The following is a 20,585-nucleotide window of genomic DNA, read 5'->3' as shown; positions in this document are numbered from 1 at the left end:
GCGGAGAGCAGGAAATCTGTCTAAACAACAACATATCTGAGTCTAAGCAGAAAGTTTGAGCACAAGCAGAGCAAATCTAAGCACGAGCAGTGACTATTTGAGTGTGAGAGCAAGAAATCTGAACGTAATATCAGTGAGAAATGCTCTCAAATTGAAATAATGCGCTCTTGGCTAATGGCAGTAATATAACTCCATACACATGGCGCTCCATCAAAGCACTGATGGTCATGCCTCTCAGGGCAAGTTTTGCCAAAAAAAAAAACACACCCGCCTGGCATATATACATGTCCCTCATGAGCGGCAGATGAAGGTCTAACGCTACTTTAGACTTTGTATCATCTTGGATCACATGAAGGCGAGTGAAACAAAGCTGCTCTCTGTTAAAAGGCACTCTTGTCTGAGCGTGTGCACAGACACACACACACGTTTCCTACTTTCTCTATCGGACCTGATTAGAGTGACAGGGGCACTTCCCATTGGCTGTGAGCGTGGCCCTCTCCTTCCCAGGGCAGCCAATTTCCCCTACTCCAGAGCTGATAGGAAACTTTGATTGTCCACTGAGCTCAGGAGAGACAAAGAGATTTTTTTCCTCTTGCAATCCACATATCGCTCCATTGCATCTCTACCTGCAATCTCCCCACTTGGTCTCTCCTCTCTCTCCTCCATCTCTCCCTTGTGAATTTTCTTGCCTTATTTCCATGATCACAACTGTTGTGGGCTGCTGAATGTGAGTCCATTAAACTGGCCCTGACTGCTTTGATGGGCAGGAAGTTTCACTTCATGTGGTGACATCTGCATCCTGTGACACAATCCTACCCTGTGTACCTGATGTACTGTCTTGGCTTACCACTGTCCTCTATTGGCATTCCTATAATTAACACTGTGAGCACAGGCAGACGCTGCTAAAAGCATTTGCAAACTGGTACGTGTAGGCTACTCGTGTTGAGTGTGACGTAAACCGAGAAAGACACAGTGGCCAAAAGAACAAGCAAGGCGTCTAAACACGCGGAGAAAGCCAACAGGAAACATCTCCCTCTCTCTCTGCACCCAATGCTGGCCCTCCCTGAGAACACACTTCCTGTCAGAGCTCCTCTAACTTCCTGTCCAGCCACCGGGAATCCCAGCTGGAACATTCCAGCTGTGCGATTACCTCCCTCCCTTTCTGGGCTGCTTGATTATTACAATTTATTTCACACACACACACACACACAGTGCATTTCACTATCTTTGTGGGGAACCGTCATTGACATAATGCATTCCCTAGCCCCTTAACCTCACCTTAACCATCACAACTAAATGCCTAACCTTAACCCTTACCCTCACCCTAACCACAACCTAATTCTAACCCTAAAACCAGAGATGGCAAAAGTACTCACTTCTCGTACTCAAGTAGAAGTACAGATACTTGTGTTAAAAAATACTCTGGTACAAGTAGAAGTACTGATTTAACTTCTTTACTCAAGTAAAAGTAACAAAGTACAGGCTTGGAAATTTACTTAAAGTTTAAAAGTAAAAGTAGCCTTGCGAATGGCAACCATTTTTTATGCAAAGCTACCTGGACCACATAAATGTTACTAGAGTGCAAGCTGAGAAACCTCAGTGGACATGAAAAAAATGCTCTTTATATAAATGCCATTGCCTACATTTTAAATGGATGTCTGCCAAGGCCTAAAACCTCACATATATGATTATTGTGACAGAGACTGGGACAGTTAATAAGATTCTGACTGAGTAGCAAGATATGAATTCAGTTGTGATTCTGTGAGAATTCACAGATCCATTTTCTCTTTTTTAATCTTCCCCTTAACATTTAAAGGAACCTACATGTATGTGTGTGTGTTCAAATATGGCTTCTGGAAAGAAAATAAAGGATTATGAATTACTAAACCGACATTAATTAAGAAGTTCCCCATACTTTAAGAGTTACGTAGCACATTTGCCAGGAGTCATTCTTGATGCCTAAACATCTCTCTCAGATAAGGCCAAGGATGATTGGGAATGTCTTGCTGCTTGTCTGCTGAATCTCTGAGATCTCTCATGTCTCCATCCATACTACTAGTGCTAACGTTACCACCATCATGCTGCAATGATTTGCCGAAAATGAATGCCGCCGAATCTGTTGAGTCGTCTTGTAGTGGTGCGTCAAGTATATTATCAATTAGATTGAATTCGGTATTGATGACTGATGACTGGTATTGATGAAAAATAATAACGGTAACTCCAGTGTAATTATTTGAAACGTGTTAATGAGGACTAGATTAGGACTAGATTTAAAGATGACCATTCTGGTTTCCAACTTCGCCCCAGGTGTGTCTGTTAAAACACGGACGGAGACAACTTCTCTCTTTTGATGCTTTAATAAGATCAAGCAACGTGCAACCTAGCTAACAGGTGAAGAACACAACAACAAAATCACTAGCTAACTTACTTTAAGTTTGCAAGAACTATAGACCAGTACAACAACAGGCTTACATTAACTGACAACATAAGTTATACGACTTACAGTTTTCAAGGACGCACACACACGATCTAACTGGTTATCTTCCGGACAGATTGTGTCTTTTTCTTTTCTCTCATTTGTTTCTCCGTGTGGCCCGCTCGCGGTGTGAGGCGCGTGTCCGCGCTATTTTCCGACATGCACTCACAATCACTCCTGATAGACGACCTGTTGTACAAAACTAAAGTAACAAGCATATTTTCTAAAATGTAAGGAGTAGAAAGTACCGATATTCGTGTTAAAATGTAAGGAGTAAAAGTAAAAAGTCGCCACAAAAATAAATAGTAAAGTAAAGTAAAAATATCTGAAAAATCTACTTAAGTACAGTAACGAAGTATTTGTACTTCGTTACTTCCCATCTCTGCCTAAAACGAAGTCTTAACCCTCAAACAGCCCTTTAAAGTTGTGGGGTCCAGCATTTTGGCCCCACAAAGCTGTCCGGACCCCACAAGTATAGTGTATTCCCGGTTTTTGGACCCCACGAATGTAGTTAAACGAGAACACACACACACACACACACACACACACACACACACACACACACACACACACACACACACACACACACACACACACACACACACAGAGAGACAGGACTCAGAGGCTCCTGTAGTGCTACCGCCTCCCCTCCTCGCCAGGGGTCGCTACATAACAGCACATTTCTCTCCTGCGTGACTTGACTGCGTCTCTCCTGCAGTGTGAAACTCTCAGTCTCAGTGCAGTGGGGAGGATATGAGCTGTTCTATCTCCTCAGAAGGCTCTTATTTATATTACTAGTTTTTTTTTAGAGCAGGGAAATTCGCAGTGCCATTAGTCTAATGACATTAGATGAAATGGCACAAGCATGTTTATAAATGTCCCTTCACGCGGGGTCCATATGGGCTGGAAAAAAAGCAGGTTTGGTGACTTTGAGTATGACCTTTTCGGAAAGAGAGCTAATCCCGAGCTATAATAGACTCCGGGACCGATATGGAAAACTGCTGCACCGTTATCTCGGTTGTCTAGGAGACCATCAGAGCACCGGGGCCGGTGGAGATGCCACGGTATTAAAAGGGGAGTGCGTGTGTGTGCGTGCGTGCGTGTGTATGTGTGTGTGTGTGTGTGTGTGTGTGTGTGTGTGTGTGTGTATGTGTGTGTGTCTGAATTGGAAAATGTTTTCTTTTTTTGTCATAAGTGTCACTCATAAATACTGCATTATGGACGTTGACCATTTTTTCTGCCACGTTTGGCCAGTAGCATTTTCTTGCTTTCTGTAGCCTAGGCTATTTTGCAATTTTAAATTCAGACATATAGGAACACCCAGGAAAAGATCGGTCATATAAAAAGTAAATAAGGGGCCACGCTCGGCTCATTATTCGTTAAATTAAACTGCACTCGCCTGACATCAATTATGAATCAAGAAATAAATGATAGCTTATTTAGACCGTTAACCTTAGGCTATATTACCACGGCAGTTTATTTAACTGATAACACAGGCCGTTTGCTCTGGAGACAATAGGCCTACTGACCAGACTAGACGAAATCAGAGAAAACTAACGGTCTGTTAAGCGGCTTAGTTGTTGTGAAACTGAAGATAGCCTAATGCGATCATGTTTCGATGTGTTTATAAGGAAGGAATCATTTTCACAAGTGTAGCCTAAATTAAGTTGAAAATTGGTCTTATCGCGTTATCTGCATTGTATGCTGTTATCTAGAGATAGCCTAAAAATATCAAAAATCATTACAAGATGTAGCCTATGTCTTAATCCACTGCGAGTTTCCTTAGTTTGTAAATGTGTGATAATAGGCCTTGTTTTGTAAAAAATCTAAATGAGCTAAATCATAGGCTTCATGTGAATTACACAAACGTGGCCTAAATGTATGTATGTAGGCCTACAGCTTGCATTGATAGATAGGATATGTAAAGTGTATGCAGCCTACCAATGATCTCACCAATAAACTCCCTCTAAAAGCAGCCTATATTGGCTGGACCGCTGCAGCGCGTAAAACGTGTAAATATTTCTTATTCTCTGCGCCTATCTGTCTCTATCAATCTGCCCCCCCAACAAATGATGCATTAGATGCATTGAATGTATTTGTTGTGCAAGTTTGAAAAGGCGGCGATAATCTGGGAGTGAGAGATAAGGAACACCAATTTATTCAGCAGCACTTGGGACCCCGCTTCCAGCCTCGGTCGGTGCTGACACCCCAGCAGTTTGCTGATAACGATTAGGCCATTTATTATCTTCACAGAGAACAAAGATTGCGTGGTGCCGATGAAATATTACCCCTGGTAATAATCAGAAGGAGAAGGGCCCTGCCATCTAATGCAGTGTGCATATAATATCGTCTATGACGAGAAAAAAAAAAGTGCACACACACCACACACACACACAAACGGAGTCTTATGCAGAAAATTGATTAACAAAACAAGTGCAAGTAGACACAAATACAACATTAGACTGTTGTGAATTTGATTTGTTGATAGAGATACTCCTATTTTCGAAATAGGCTAGCATAATAATATGAATAATAATATCATAATAGACTCATTTTGGTGATTGTCATTTGAAGAGGTAGCCTAAAAACCTCTGGTGAATTGATGTCGGGTCTATAAGACGGATCACAAAGACCCTACTGTCATAATTTTTAACTAATTCGTTCCTAGTTAACTCCCACTTCTAAAAGGCATAGTGTATTGTTGTTTGTTTAGCCTAGTTATATTAATATTGTAGATAGACTAGCCTACATGTTGCAACTTGCAACTAATAAATAGACCAAATAATCAAAAGTCAAACTAAGAATTTCTTTCCATCATTAATATAGGCCTACAGCCTAGACAAACTCCAAAAAAAGATCTTTTATCCCCGTAGGTTTTATGAGTCCAAACATTTTGAGAAACCATAAAGAACTTAATTCATAGCCTACTGAACAAAGTTAGTTCCGTGGACGTCCATTATGTGTCAGATATTGTAAAGCTCTCACATTTTTGCTCTAGTGATTTCAAACATTAAAACAAATGTTATTGATTCAGTCAGACTTCACATTGCTTTTTTTTTTACTTGCCTTTTCTTTTCATTCTTTTTGTTTGAGTGTGTAGGCTACTCTGGGGAGCACGAGCCCCGAGTTGCAGAGGTCCTCGCGCCCCTTGCACCTGCCTGGCTCCGGCGCCGCGCACGAGCCCAGGTCGCGTGCAGGAGATTTTAGGGGCTTTGCATGTTTTACAAAGTTGTTGTTACTGTGTGGGATAAAAAGCACAAAAAGGAGGGAGGGGACCGTATTTTTCTTCTTCTTTAACAGATTTTACACAGGGGGGAGTCATGACGCAAAATCTCAGTAGCCTAGTCAATTAGGACCGAGGCTGTCAGTCTGACCCAAGTTTTAGTGAAAACAAACACAAGAGTAATACATATTATAAATAACTTGTAGATACGTTGAGCCATCACTGCAAATATGTATATATGTATATATATATATATATATATATATATATATATATATATATATATATATATATATATATATATATATGTAACACTTTCTTACCAAATGTTTGAAGGGAACCAGATTTTTTTTCTGTTGGCTATGCTATGTTGGTCGTTTACAACTCACAGTGATTGAGCCTGTATTATCTTGCACCTGCACAAGTGGGGCACAGAGACATCCAGGGAGTCCTCAACCAAATGCAATTATTTAGTTTCTTTATTATTTGACTTCTCATATAGAAGTGAAATATAGTCCTATAATGTCTTTAACCTTGTAGGCAATTCTGCATTCATTGATAAGCAACACCAACCATCTACCAGAAGTGTGTTGAAGTTGAGTACGTAGGGCCTACCTGGGGTCCTTGACATAAAACGATCAAATGCTGGGACCTTCTGTAAGGGGCAAGGTAAGCTCTATTGATCACCTCCTAGCAGGGCACAGGTAGCTTATTGCTGCCAGTTTTTTTAACCGGTACCCGGAAGACAGGCTGCTGGCTGACGTGCCATTACGTTGCTGTGTTGCTGCAGCCTCTCAGACGGCCACTGAAGTTTTTTTTTTTGCTCATATTCAGAGAGGTTTGGATACAGCGAGAGAGGAGGGAGACGCTGAGCGCAGACACACGCAGCACTCTCCGGGAGATGAGAGAGCGAGCAGCGGCTCCAGGCCACCGGTTGTTCTATGCTGTCTCGACAGCATCTTTAATCCCGTCGGTCGTTTATTTTGAGCCATTATTTTGGAGAAAAGCGCCGACGCTGTGCAGTGAATCGAATGGAGCCACTTTCTCTGGTGTGACATAGAAAGCGCAGCCACTCTGCTGCTCTGCTCCGTTTACTGGAGCAGGTAAGTGATTTATTCATATTTTTAGACTATCTGCTATTTTAAAATCTTCTTTTGGGAAATTTTTTTGCCATTTAAAAAGTAAAATATGCTAATACTATATGGTATAGGCTATAATAATTGGTTTAAAAAAAAATCTCTTCGATGGTAAACATTACCGTAGCAAAAAACAATAGCTTATTTTTTGCAACATTTCTTGAGCTAAAGCTTTCGTGATTGTTCTTTTTTACGCTGTGTTCATAATTGCAGCTTACTTTGTCACGGCTATTCGATAGACTATTAACTGTGGGCTAAACCTCCGTAACATCTGACAAGAAAGCGGCACAATATTGGATTAAACGCGTAAAGCATATCAGTAACCTCCTATCCATTGTAAAGATGCGGCATTAGCTACTTTTGTTCTATCCACTGGAATAGTCTGCTTTTGTTTTTTATTTTTTTTTAACCTAAATTATTTTTCTACAGTAAAAAAAGAAGATCAACATTGAGACACATTTAATAATTAATACACCTGTACCAACCATAATATTGCGCCTAGTAGACATATGCCTACAGTATTTCTAAAATGTCCGAGAATTCACGCAGTCCCGTAAATATACTGTCTAAAAGGCATTTTAATAGCCCACTTTATGTTGCCGCGAGCAAGATGAGAGAGAGAGAGAGAGAAAAAAGTCGATCACGAAATGGGCTAGACAGACACTTAGGCTAGTTATGACAAAAGTATTCAATTGTCACGCTTTAAAATGCATAATGATTTGTGCAATGATCTTTCATCAGCAGATAGAGCAATCACAACACTACAAAAGAGGAGCAGAGACAGGGCGGGCTGGGGTCTCCACAGGCATGCAGGAGCAATACATGCCCCCCCCCCCCCTCCCCTCTTACCTGTGCTGTTGTCTGCATGATGCTTTATGTACTTTTCGTTTGTCATTGTGTGAACCTTTGTGTAGCCTAAGTGAGAACAGTGTGTAACATATGTAGGTTAAAGGCAATGAGAGTAAGAAAGAAACATCTGGTCATTTTAATGAATGAGTGACTAAATGGCTGAATGAATGAATGGACATATTTCAACACTGCTGTTGAGGAGCTGTTGCTGCCTATTTGACTTTTTTTTAATTTAATTTAATTTTTTATTATCAAGACGTTTCTAGGACCGTTGCAGCATTGAGCTATAGAGAACTTTTCCAAAATTGTTCTTTATTTAAAGCTCCAATAAGGGGTTTTGAAGCTAAAATTCATCTTCTGCTCCATAATCCTTTTTGTTAAGTGTGCAGTAGTTCATGTTTTGTGTCCTGGCTGCCCTATTCTGAAATGTCATTATTCTGAGCTCAAGCTGCTTAAATGGGAATGAGTGCTGTACTCACAGCAGCTTCCAGGCCCCTCTCCCAGCAGTTATATGGTCCTGTGTCTGGGTGCTTGTGTCTATAAAGCCCCCCAGTGCCCTGGCTCGATCTAATTAGCCGTGAGTAAAGGGGACAATAATGCTTCAGCTGGTTTGTGTCATTCTCTTCTCTCTGGCTCTGCTTATCTTCACAAGCTCCACTGTGGCTCTTCACCCCCCAACATACACATTCACACAGTCACACACCTCCACTCTGGATAATGATGGATGACCGTGCCCAATGGGAACAAACAGGTAGATAAAACCAATCCCATTTAATAACAGCGTGGATCGGAGTGATAATCTTGTAGTTCATTAGCCACTGTGGCTGCACAGCGATACAGTTGTTGCACACAGTTCTCACCCAGTGCAGGAGGTGTTGTGGGAGGGATCGTGTTCTCCAGTCTAGGATAGCATCCCTGGAAGAAACAATACTGCTGTGTCCTTGAGAAAGAGAGAGGAAAAGCAACAGCAACCCACCCCCCCCCCCCCCCCTCCACTAACCCTCCGTCCCTCTCCCATCTTTTGTTCCAGCACAGATACAAATGGGATTAATGAAGGTATAAATTACAGAGGGCTAAATCCTGCTGAGTAATCCGTTTGGCAAACATGCAAACAACAATGGGCATGCTGCAGCAGCTAGCCTGAGCCTGACACACTCTCCGAGGCACAGTGGTTACCACGGTCAGAAAACAACACAGGAGCACAGGCTGACCACTGCAGGCTATATAATGACATGTTACAGTGCTCAAAAAAAAAAAAAGTTCTTTCATTATAGTATATAGTAGCCTATCTGGTCATCCATTCATGCTTGAACAGAGGAAGTCATTGCTTCAGGTTCAAGCATGTGTGGCAGCAATTATTCAGCAGTATGAAATATTAGACATACAAATAGTGTATAATTTATGATGTATCCGTTTTGCATTAAATGCACAGGATCCATAAAGGATAATGAATACAAAGGTAAGCATGTTCTCACTCCACCTGCCAAGGAATGTCAGTTATTCGGTTAGCTGGCCCTCTGCTGCCCCACATGCACTAATTTGTTGATTTTAGGAGTTGACAAGCTCAAAGGGCTGAGCTCATCAACTCGCTGCCCCTGGCAATGTGCCACTGATTTAATGACTGATGGCTGACACACACACACACACACACACACACACACACACACACACACACACACACACACACACACACACACACACACAGAGCAGATCAGGGCATGGCTGTCCTAATGACCTGCATCATCAGAGTTATGAAGGGTCTTTCAGACACGGAGAATTTGCACAGGTATCACAAGCTTCACGTGACAACCCCCCCTGCCCCCACCCCCCCTCCCGTGATTCTGTGACGTCAGGTCAAGGCGTCAGCGTGGCGGCCAGTCTAGGCTCTGAGCAACCTCCAATTATTCCATGTCAATCACTCTCACACACACACACACACACACACACACACACACACACACACACACACACACACACACGTAATAATTACGCACAGCAGCTAATTCTGCAATTAGAATAAAATAGAATACGATTTTATTATTTTTAAATAATGTTAGCCCTTTCCTCAATCCACACTGGCAGAACTTTTTTGTATCCTTCAAGGCAGCAAATAATAATAGGCTAATGATGACAGTACAAATAAATAAATACGCCTCTGTGTAGGGGTTGAATTTCTGTTTTGATTTGTATTGCACGTTTTGAATGAGGGCGTTATGGAGACACTTTGGTGATCACCAACTGGTTTTCCTTGCGCCCATCCCTGGTGCCAGAAAGAGGCGCCATTCGTATGTAAACTGTGTTTGATTGCTCTGTTCCCGAGACAAAACCACTGTTTTCACAAGAGAAATGCACTGCTATTAATTAAAGACAATTAGGCGCTCCCAACAATGGGGCCAATTTTGGGGTCATAAATCCGACTCCTCCTCTGTTGGTTTTAGAGGTGCTGAAAACGCTGTTTGTTTACATAACAGCAGCATGCAAAAAAACCACACTTAGGCCTACAATTACTGTTGGTAATGTGAAGCTCAATCAGCGACATATTGCAAGTGGATTCTAACACCACTTAAAAGTCTTGAAAATGTTTATCAGATGATTCATATTGTTAAAATATTTTGCAGACACAGGTGAAAGCGATTTACAATAGATTACGCTTTCTAAACCATTGTAGTAATCCATAGGCCTATAGCCTATTGTGCAGACAGAATTTCCCTTCATGTTAGATGTATGTCTTTAGGCTTCTAACTGCCGCTAAAAAAGCAGATTATCAGGGACCGATTGCTCATTCAGTAAGAGCTTCATGAGAAAGAAAGACCCCCGAGAAATCACACAGCTGATTGATAAGTCTTTTAGTTTTTCGGTGCAGGGAAATGGAAATTGAAAGAAACAGAGCAGGGATGCAGCGAGCCAATTGTGGCAGGGCTGGCTGTGATTGGCTCAGACCGAGGCCCCGCCCCACGTGGCTTGATATGGGAATTTACTGGCGCCAGCCGCATCAGTCTGCGCCACATCTCATTACTGAGCTTGAGCACTGCATGGATCAGGAGGTTTACACATCCAAGCTGTATTTGCCATCATCAGCTGGTCGAAATTGCAACAGGTAGCCTATCCGGAGGAAATATTGATATTTATGTCTTTATGCGGGGACGGGATGCATTGCTTCGACATTGATACAGCTGTGCACTACTTTGTTTTCGACCTTTAATTCGGACTCTAAAATGTGCAAAGTTTATTTCACGTGCCAGGTGCTATGATTACTAGATAAAATATATAAAGGACGCTTCTTCTGGTGGAGCAGCCACGGTGTTTATAAATTAACATTTTGTTTTCATCTCATTGCAGGTAACGGAGGAGAAAGGAGACCCGGTTATTAAAGGATTCTATTTCTAAAGTAGGCCTAAATAAACACAGCCGAGACTTCGACAGCTCACGAACTACATTATAAGGGGGATTTAACTTCCACTTGGAAGCAAACATAAAGTAGCCCAACACACAGAGACGCCTTCAGAGGAAAGGACACGGCCAGCTCAGCCATGGAGGTCGCAGCGGCCGATCAGTCTCGGTGGATGGCGCACCATCACGCTGTGCTGAATGGCCAGCACCCGGACTCTCACCACCACAGTCTGAGCCACAACTATATGGAACCGATGGCGCCTTTACTGCCCCAGGACGAAGTTGACATGTTTCTGAACCACTTGGACTCTCAAGGGAACCCCTACTACACCAACTCCCGGGCCAGGGTCACATACAGCCAAGCACACGGTAAGATGCGCACACGTTTGCAGTGGCACTTCTGAGGAATGTGATGAGAAATTAGGATCACGTTTGAAAAATGTTTTTTTCACATGTGTAGGTATAACTTATCAGTTACCAAACATAGCTTTATATATACAGTATATTTGTTTATAAATATGTGGCTGTGTAACAGGTCTATTAATTTAGTACAGAAAGTAGCATATAAGCTTTCATGCAGTGTGCAGTAATTTCATTATAAAATCCCTTTTTACTTCTGGGCCAATTCAACAACATAAAAGGAATTTCTAGCAAATGACAGCGAGAGGAAAGGGAAGTATGTCATTTAACCCCTCTCTGTTGGGGCAGGGGTTTCTGGAGGGAGAGAGAGGCACTTCCCGGATATAAAATAGCCTAAAAACCGCAAATGTACTAATAACAATCTTTAGTCCGAGAGCTGCAGCCGATGAAAAGATACTGCCCTGACGAGAAGCTTCTTTTTGTGTGTTTTCTGCAGTAGGTCTTTATTATCTCTATCCTAAGCAGACATGATGTGTAAGGCTACTGCCATTTAACTGATAATATAATTTTAATAACTAGCTTAAACGGTTGGAAGAAAAGAATCTTATTTTTAAATTAACTAGGCCTACGCCTGGAACTATGTCGGACTCGAGTAATTCGGAGTATTTAGCAGGTAAGTTAAAAGACTTGTGTAACTTCTGTTATGAAAACTGGTGGAAAGACGGGTGTGTCAAAGAGGCAAAAACATTTATTAAATAGGCCTACATTATTTTGGATTTCAGCTCGACTCACTGGGAACCAGGTTTGCCGACCACACCTCATCCACAGCCCCGGTATTCCCTGGCTGGACCCCGGGAAAGCAGCCCTGTCCGCGGCCCACCACCATAACGCATGGGCGGTCAGCCACTTCAGCAAACCCGGCCTGCACCCCACCGGCTCCGGCTACCCCTGCAGCAGCAGCACCGGCACGGCACCGGTCTCGTCGCTCACTCCGGCGTCCCACTCCAGCCCGCACCTCTACAGTTTCCCCCCTACCCCTCCGAAAGACGTATCCCCGGACCCCGGCCCTATCTCTCCGACCTCCAGCTCGACCAGAATGGACGAGAAGGAGTCGATCAAGTACCAAGTGCAGCTGACGGACGGCATGAAAATGGAGAGCTGTAGTCCGCTCCGCAGCGGCCTGGCCTCGATGAATGGCCAGGCCACGCACCACCCTATCCCGACCTACCCTGCCTACCCTCTGCATACACCTCACGACTACAGCGGCAGCCTCTTCCACCCCGGCAGCCTACTCGGCGGGTCCTCCTCCAGCTTTACGCCCAAATGCAAGAGCAAGGCCAGGTCGAGCTCAGGTGAGTCTCACGTGTGTTTCTCCCTCACATCAGATGGCCTATCAAACTGATAAGGCCTTATGCAATGGTTATTGTTAATTCAGCTGAGCGGTAAAGCGTTACACACTAAGGTTAACCAATCAATTATCAGCAGATAGATGTAATAATATTTTCATAGCCTGCTATTTACAAACATTTCGTTAATAAGTGTACGGGCTCTATACCATGCGGGAATTTAAGTGTTTGTTTAAAAAAAAATGTTATGGCTTAATTATCAGTTCTGTCTTGCACTAATCTAATTGTTAATGCTGATGCAAACTTGTTGCTCCAGTGGGTCACTTACACAAAGAGTGATCGTTTCCATATCGGACCCTTCTCTCCTCTTAAAACTTGTCCTGACAAGTCTTATCGTTTGTCCCATCGCACTCCTCGCCCCTCCCTGCATCCACTTAAAAGGCTTCAATTTAGTGAGGAATCAACCTTAGATGAAACTCATCGAACTAATCGGGGTCAACTATTTACTACATGTTCAGCTTGAACCTTTATGCGCATGCTGTTTCTGGGGGTGATTTAAAAGAAAGGATTAGAGCTAATTAAACCAATCAAATATTTGTATTTATGTTTATTTTTTTGTGTTTGGCAAAACGCAATAATTATAGTTTGACAAGAGATTTAACACTAACACAATTTCCTTTACATCTTTCACGAGTTTTTTTTACATCGATTTATTTAATTGGGTCTATGTTCAGGCAGCCAAATGGCTTCTTCTTCGTGCCATAGACTTGTTTTCTTTTAAATGTGGCACTTAAAAATGAAGGAGTCACGACGCACTGGCTCCTGCCATATCCTGTATACCTCGAAGTGAACAAAATCACGACCTCCACCCCGCCCACAGCTCTCCCCTGTACTAACAAAGCACAAGCGACAGAGCCCTGCTGTTTGTGTTTTTAAGCATGGCCTTGGTCCAGTGCACTGACATGAAGTGGAGGCAACCAAGTCCAAGGTAGATCTGCTTCTATGAGTAGATGAAAGCGTAATTTAATAACACAGTTACTCAGCCTACTTCTACTTTTCTCTTGGAGACCAGAGCGTTGAGCAATCCTCATTATAGAGTGCATATAATTGGTTTTAATTCTTCTAAAAAAATATCAAAGCTTGTGAATTTTTTTGAGTTTGTTTGGTATAATAAAACACAGAATATAATCTGACTGTCTGGATAAGCACCTGATTCAATAGACTGCATGTGTTGGGAGTAATATTTAGGGGATTATTTAGACTAATGTCTGACATTAATGTGCAGACATTTGAAAAACAACTCAGTCTGGTAATGGGTCTGTAATTTCCCTACATTGTTCCAGCTGTTGCGCTTTGAATTAATGGACCAAAAAAATAAAAAAAAACAAGAAACGTCTTAGACTGTTAACATGTTGCTCCAAATGTATTAGCAATATTGTCATCCATTGTGCCCATGCGTTTTAATACACCTGGGGAATCTGAGTGAATGTTAGCTGTTGCAGCAAATAAATGTTATACTGTGACATTTAAAATAAGCTGGCCAGACTGTGCCTGCATCAGTAACACAAACCTATCAGCTACGGCATTAAAAAGGCTCTTATCTATCAAAGTCAATGTCCTGTGCCAGTAATGGTGATTGATTGTTGTACAAAATGCCCCAATGACATTTCGGCTGTCAGCACATACTGTATACCTTACAGTAGTGTGGCTTCCTGTTGAACTAGCCTCAAACCAGAACTCCTCCTCCTCTCTACACTACCTTTTCACATGAAGCTTCCCATTTTTTCTTCTTCTTATTTCAACACTAAACATTGCATAAGACATAAATACATGTCATTGCTGATGAATATTTGAAGTGTTAATGAACCTGCTTTAATGTGGTTTGCTGGACCTGCGCAACACTTAAGTGGAAGAGAAGGGAGGTACAAAAAAGCGCCAAGATGCATTTCAAAAGGATCATAGCTTTTTGCTCAGGTCAGATTCCATTGTAGAGCGAGGGTGGGACTGTGGGTGTCGCTGGCATTATAACAGGAATAATGAGATGATGCTCTAGGGAGAGAGGGATACTTGAATTAAATGAATCGGTCGGTTTAGCAACAGGCTGTTTGAAGTCATTCAAACCTGAATAGGAGAGTAGAGCATGTGGGAATAACTAAAAAAGCAGGTTTTTATATAGAAGAGCACAAGTATGCATTGTGGTTCTCACTCAGTCTAGTTCACATTCAGTCACTTTTTAAGAACAATAGAAACTTCAACAAAATAATGTTGGATTAAACTCCATTTCTGTATTATTATTATTATTAAATGCGGCAAACAGGCATGCAAGCTTTTCATTAAAAAGTCTGCAATACTGTCCGCCACATTTAATACCATCCCCACACTTATGTTTCCTCTCATGGGTGCCCACTGAGCTGATGAATAATGTAGTCCTAATTTGATGGTGTGTCTCATTCTTTATGTTGGACACCTCTGGACATGTTCTGGCTGTCTCTGGCCTCCCCACTCTGGATCGGTTTACAATGGTGTCTGTGTCCATGACAGCACACTTGGTACACCTGCTCTCTGATATGGACATTGTCACCATCATGAGACAAATTTTGACTTCATATTACAGGGCCATTTAGGGTCATCCATCACCGTATAGTTGCCTGATTGGGCTGCACAGCTGCTACGTGTTGCTTCCGACAGAGGGTGAATTTTTTAATTATATAAAATTTCTTCTTTTCTCCTCTTGAATTATATGCAGAGGGTCGTGAATGTGTAAACTGCGGTGCCACCTCCACCCCTCTGTGGCGAAGGGATGGTACCGGCCACTACCTGTGCAACGCCTGCGGACTGTACCACAAGATGAACGGCCAGAACCGACCACTTATCAAGCCCAAACGTAGACTGGTGAGTCTCCAACCCTCACTTCATCGCTTTACTCTATAAGGCACCCAAATATGAGCACAAAGCAGATGCCTGCAGTACAATTCCAGGAAAGTTATATTTTCCCTATGATCTTCCTGGAATTGTTTGTCCCTCTCACCCCCTGATGATCCGCCTTCATGGCCTGTTACAATACTGCTACTATTGCCATTGTTCCTGCTATCATTATTGCTGGTACTTCTGATACTGTTACTGATACCATTGCCCATGCTGCTTTAGTTAACACCATGCTTGAGTAAATGAAAAGCAGCATGGACACATAACATTCTTATAGTGGATGTACCATTAACCCTACTGAAGCTGGACACATTTCTTTGCACCATAACTAATTTATTTTATGGCTTTGAAAACAGTTTATCAATTAATTTACAATTTTTGTTAAACCCATGTATTTTAATCAGGCTATCTTTTAAAATCTGGTTTCCTAAGTAGGCTACTCTCAAACAAGAGCACATCATTATTTTAATATTTGTATAGCTTTTACTATTATTTTTAAGGGTTGATATTTCACAGTAACTCCTGAATCCTTTATTGTTCAGCCAAAATAATAGTTTTTTTCTTTTTCACTTTGACTGGGTGCTTTGTCAACAAACAAACAAACCCGGTTGTTGTCTGGAAATTAGCCACAAATAACAATACGTTTGTATGATTTAAAAAACGTCTTTAATTGGTTAGTATAAATAAAGAAACTCATGCCACTTTTAACTTCATAAGTATTAGTGATTTAAAATAAAGAAACAAACTGCAACACATTTAATAATAATAATACTAGCTAAATTATTAAGAATGAATTACAAGATAAATAGCCTACTTTATTCATTGCCATGGGGAAATTCGAGAAAGGAGTGGCTTTAACACAAAAAGATAGCCTACGTAATCAAAAGTTTATTGCTGGTATGACCTTTAACTTTAATAAAAAGGGCTCTGTGCTAATTATAATTGTGGGCGGTGGAGCCTGGGTCTAATGCTCTTTATGAACATTAGCTGGTAGTTTGACTTGCCAATAAAATGGTGGGTTTTAAAAAAAATGCTTTCTGAAGCTTATTACGGTAGCCTATATATTTTATATATTTTTTCGTGTGGTCCCTTGATCAGCTCCACGTCGATCCTGCTCGTGACATTTTCCACTGGGTCGGCCTATGTGGCTGTAGCTTTTGCATTTTCAGCTCAAGTGTTTTTCAGAGTTGTGTTCAAAGGGGCATCCAGTTGTTTCCTATCCGGATATCTGTCCGGCCCAGATAAGGAAGTCAGGCTCCCGGCTGTTTCCGCCTTTAACCAGCGCGCTGCATTCTCTATGGCCAGCCTGACATATACTGTAAAGAGATTATCACAACACTGGAGGAGCCGCTTATGTGTGAAGAGACAGACCGTGAGGGGCGGGGATAGGAAAATAAATGGATTTATGTTCTTCTCTTGTTTTGTCATTCTCGGTGGGTAGTGGTACAGTCTTAACGCGCAGCGGCGTTTTATTTAGGTTACTCGGGCTATTTTATTTCGCATAAAAAATAAAAAAGACCGTGGCTGTTGTTGCTCTCCAGGTCAAAAGCAACGAGCCCACCTGAAATTAATTAACAGAAAAGCCTCGATGCTGGCTGCAAAGCAAAGAGCCGGAGGGTTATTGCATGTAAAGCTAATGTTTCTTATTATGTGTGAAGAATTGATCCGCAATGGACGCAGGAGCACATTGCCAGGTGGGACACCGGGTCTTACACGACTTGTAGCTCAGTTTCCCTAGATCAGGATAAATAGAGGGTTTACATTATACTACTATAGCCACAATTACTTCATTACCCAGGCAATAGCACATTTATATGTAATTCATTTAAAATTGATAATAAGCGACTGGCATATTTTAATGCGCCAATTAGAAAATGTTATCATGTTTGATTGATTTTTTTTGTCGCTTCTTTTGAAGCTTTTTTTTTTTGCACATGGTTCTGCGGTCTCACGAAAACCCACGTTCCGCCTTTTAATTTAAGAAAAACTTTCTGTCTCTTATTGATTTTGTGCTGAGGCAGAAAACACAAACTTATTGAATGCGATGCAAGCGCTGTGGTTATAATAACATGGGCCTACATTTGAAATTATTATATAGGTGTCGAAATGTCGAAATGTTTTTGTGCAGCTCAGGGTCCAGGCTGATCTCTCTACAACATGTGAATGGGTCGTTATTCATGATGTGTTTTCTCTGTTCCCTCCAGTCCGCCGCTAGACGTGCAGGCACCTGCTGTGCAAACTGTCAGACCACCACCACCACCCTGTGGAGGCGCAACGGGAACGGAGACCCGGTGTGTAACGCCTGCGGCCTTTACTTTAAACTGCACAATGTAAGTCCTGAAAAAAAACAAAAAAAAAACACCGCTGCACTCAAGTGCGGGGTTTTGGGGGAAGGAGGAGGGGTAACTGGTGGTTAACTGGTCAAGTGGGCGGACAGCTCGTATCGATTTAGGAGTGTCGAGGCAAAGCCTGCTCACCCTGTCGAGCAGAACCCACCGGTCGTCTTTTTTTTATTAATCCATCGTTGTTTCAATGGGGGGCGTTACTCCCCGGAGAGGCTGCAGGGTGGGACTGTCTTTCAGTGTAAAGGCGTCGGTTACACTGATGAGGATTTGTCTGAGGCTGCTCCTTTCAGCTCTAGCCAGGCCCTCATCCCTCATGTATTCATATTGACCCGGACTGTTCTGTTTGGTTTGAAATTAGACAAAAGCTCAAAAACGCCCCTGACTCCTTATAAATGCAGCTATATATGCAAAACAGCTGCTCGTTATTTATAGCAGTTATTTCACACTGACGTAACTCATAATTCTGGGCTACCATTGAAACAAAATGTAAATCCATGTGACATGTTCCAGGTGACATTTTTCAATTATGAGCTGGCGCTAACAGCAAAAATAAACCTCATCCACTATATAATGTACTATTCACACTGTCAGTGGGGCCTTTGTCTGGCGTGCCTTGAGCTAATGTGCTGTTCTCCACAGGTCAACAGACCCCTGACCATGAAGAAAGAAGGCATCCAGACACGCAACCGCAAGATGTCCAGCAAGTCCAAGAGGAACAAGCGAGCAGGGGACGGCTTCGACGAGCTATCTAAGTGCATGCAGGACAAGGCCTCTCCCTTCGGCGGTGCACACGGCCTCACCAGCCACATGACCCACATGGGTCACCTGCCCCCCTTCAGCCACTCGGGACACATGCTGCCTACTCCCACGCCCATTCACCCTTCATTCGGTCACCCCCACCACTCCAATCGCTCGCCGGTCTGGGCTGAGCCTCACTGAGGCCCCTCCAGACCCAAAACTCCTCCGCCTGTAAGAGCCACCACATCGCCATTAACACTAAAATGGCCTCCACATCAAGTCGAAAGCTGAGCAGACTTGGTGCATCATGTACAGTGGTTGGAGGGGAGAGACTTTCGGTTGGGTTTAATGACTGAAGCTCGCGTCATGCCTGACCTCACTGATGGGACACTGCAGAGCAGGACTTTTGCGGACTCTGTAAAGAGCTAATATGACGAGGGGTTTCTTAGTCCCTTGGTGACTGAGGCTTGCAGGAATGGAGTGAATGGAGACGCTTGTCATTCTTTTTGCTTATTTTTACTAAGTCACTTTGGTACCCACCTCTCCATGACCCTGTAACAGGAGACTCGCTAGAGGTCTTAAAAAGAACTGCTGTTTTAACCTCACGGCCATCTCATTGTATACTGAGATACGTGCACCCTGTCCATCCCCAGGCTGTCGTCCATAACTGCTGTGGACAGACAGACTCTTCAGTGCTGGAGGTCTCAAGACTGTCTGACACCTACAGCACCCGTACACCCCCGTTACAAACCAGTCAGACGCAGACTACAGTACCCACAAACCAGTGCTCTCCTCACATGCTGGATTGTACACCTCCACAGCGCTCACCACCTGTTTTTAATAATGGACTTTTATGGAAAAAATACATAGTAAATAGAGTGTTTATAAATGCTTAATTGCTATTATTGTTGTTATATTTGATGTTATAATTATTGCTACGATAATTTATTTTCCCTCTTTAAGCTTTCGTCAAAGACACATGGAAACTTAGGATTTTGATTTCATGGTTATTACGTAAAGAAAAACAGACCTATCTTAGATGAAAAGTCCCTGAGCTGTACATTTTTATCATTTTTTCCATCTCACAAAAGTAAAGGAAATAAAGGAAAATAAACTGCCTTGTAAGTTTAGTCGGCCTCTCTTTATCATTCTTACATGCACACACACACACACATATACATGCAGCACAAGACTAAACTCTCCTTTTTAATGAAGAGTGCTTGATTATGAAAATCATAAGGAATATCAGATGCATCAAGGGAAGCTCTGTGATCCCTTAAGCGTGGTAATGCTTTGGTCAGGCTCCTCCTCTATCTGTGATGGCGTGTTGTTAGGAGAAGGCCTCTTTGTGGAGTTAAGTCCCCGGGCTGGACCATTGTACCCAGACAGCAGACTCCAGCGAACAGCTCCGGAGTCACGTATGTGTACGTCATACATGTGCACATACCCACATGCTCATGCACAAACCCCAATTCACCAAATTGGAACCAATATAACCCACGCAAGGTCTTTAATAAAATCTCTAACAGCCAAATTTTGAAGAATTTTTATGTGACAAAAACCGAGTCGTGAGTTCTCCCTCCCTGTGTCTGCTGGAGTAGCCCTCTCTCTTGGCTGCAGTGATTGGAGTGAGAGGAAGGACAGCGGGTCTTTAGTGGGAGAGAGAGGAGGAAGGAAAGGCAATCAGGCGACCTGAGCAAACACGTGGGGGTCTGCTCAGACCCTTCGCACACAGATGTGCACGCAGCTGAGGCTGCCAGGAAGCAGGCTTCCCCTCTGTCGCTCCCTCATCTCGTC

The 20,585-nt window shown here is 42.6% G+C and overlaps 1 protein-coding gene across 4 annotated transcripts; it reads left to right on the top strand.

Annotated features, from left to right (window-relative positions):
* The first annotated feature begins 6,552 nt into the window (after positions 1-6,552).
* Positions 6,553-19,918, top strand: gata2a (GATA binding protein 2a). 4 transcript variants are annotated; one of them, XM_028575608.1, is made up of 6 exons: positions 6,553-6,802; positions 11,024-11,443; positions 12,217-12,786; positions 15,515-15,672; positions 17,910-18,035; positions 18,690-19,918. In XM_028575608.1, the coding sequence occupies exons 2-6, from the start codon at positions 11,215-11,217 to the stop codon at positions 18,987-18,989; spliced, it is 1,383 nt and encodes a 460-aa protein (XP_028431409.1). In that variant the 5' UTR covers positions 6,553-6,802; positions 11,024-11,214; the 3' UTR covers positions 18,990-19,918. The 4 variants fall into 4 exon arrangements, with proteins under 4 accessions (XP_028431409.1, XP_028431410.1, XP_028431408.1 ...); XM_028575609.1 differs by lacking the exon at positions 6,553-6,802 and adding an exon at positions 10,693-10,781 and having other exon boundaries at positions 15,527-15,672; XM_028575607.1 differs by lacking the exon at positions 6,553-6,802 and adding an exon at positions 10,693-10,781.
* Positions 19,919-20,585: the final 667 nt, after the last annotated feature.

Source organism: Perca flavescens, chromosome 4, assembly GCF_004354835.1.
Source record: "Perca flavescens isolate YP-PL-M2 chromosome 4, PFLA_1.0, whole genome shotgun sequence".
NCBI classification, from domain to species: Eukaryota; Metazoa; Chordata; class Actinopteri; order Perciformes; family Percidae; genus Perca; species Perca flavescens.
This window is presented reverse-complemented; position numbering and strand designations above follow the sequence as displayed.

Coding starts and splice junctions, on each gene's coding strand:
- gata2a (XM_028575608.1), top strand. CDS start 11,215: ATGGAGGTCGCAGCGGCCGATCAGTCTCGGTGGATGGCGCACCATCAC. Junction 11,444..12,216: donor CACATACAGCCAAGCACACG/GTAAGATGCGCA, acceptor TTTGGATTTCAG/CTCGACTCACTGGGAACCAG. Junction 18,036..18,689: donor TTTACTTTAAACTGCACAAT/GTAAGTCCTGAA, acceptor TGTTCTCCACAG/GTCAACAGACCCCTGACCAT.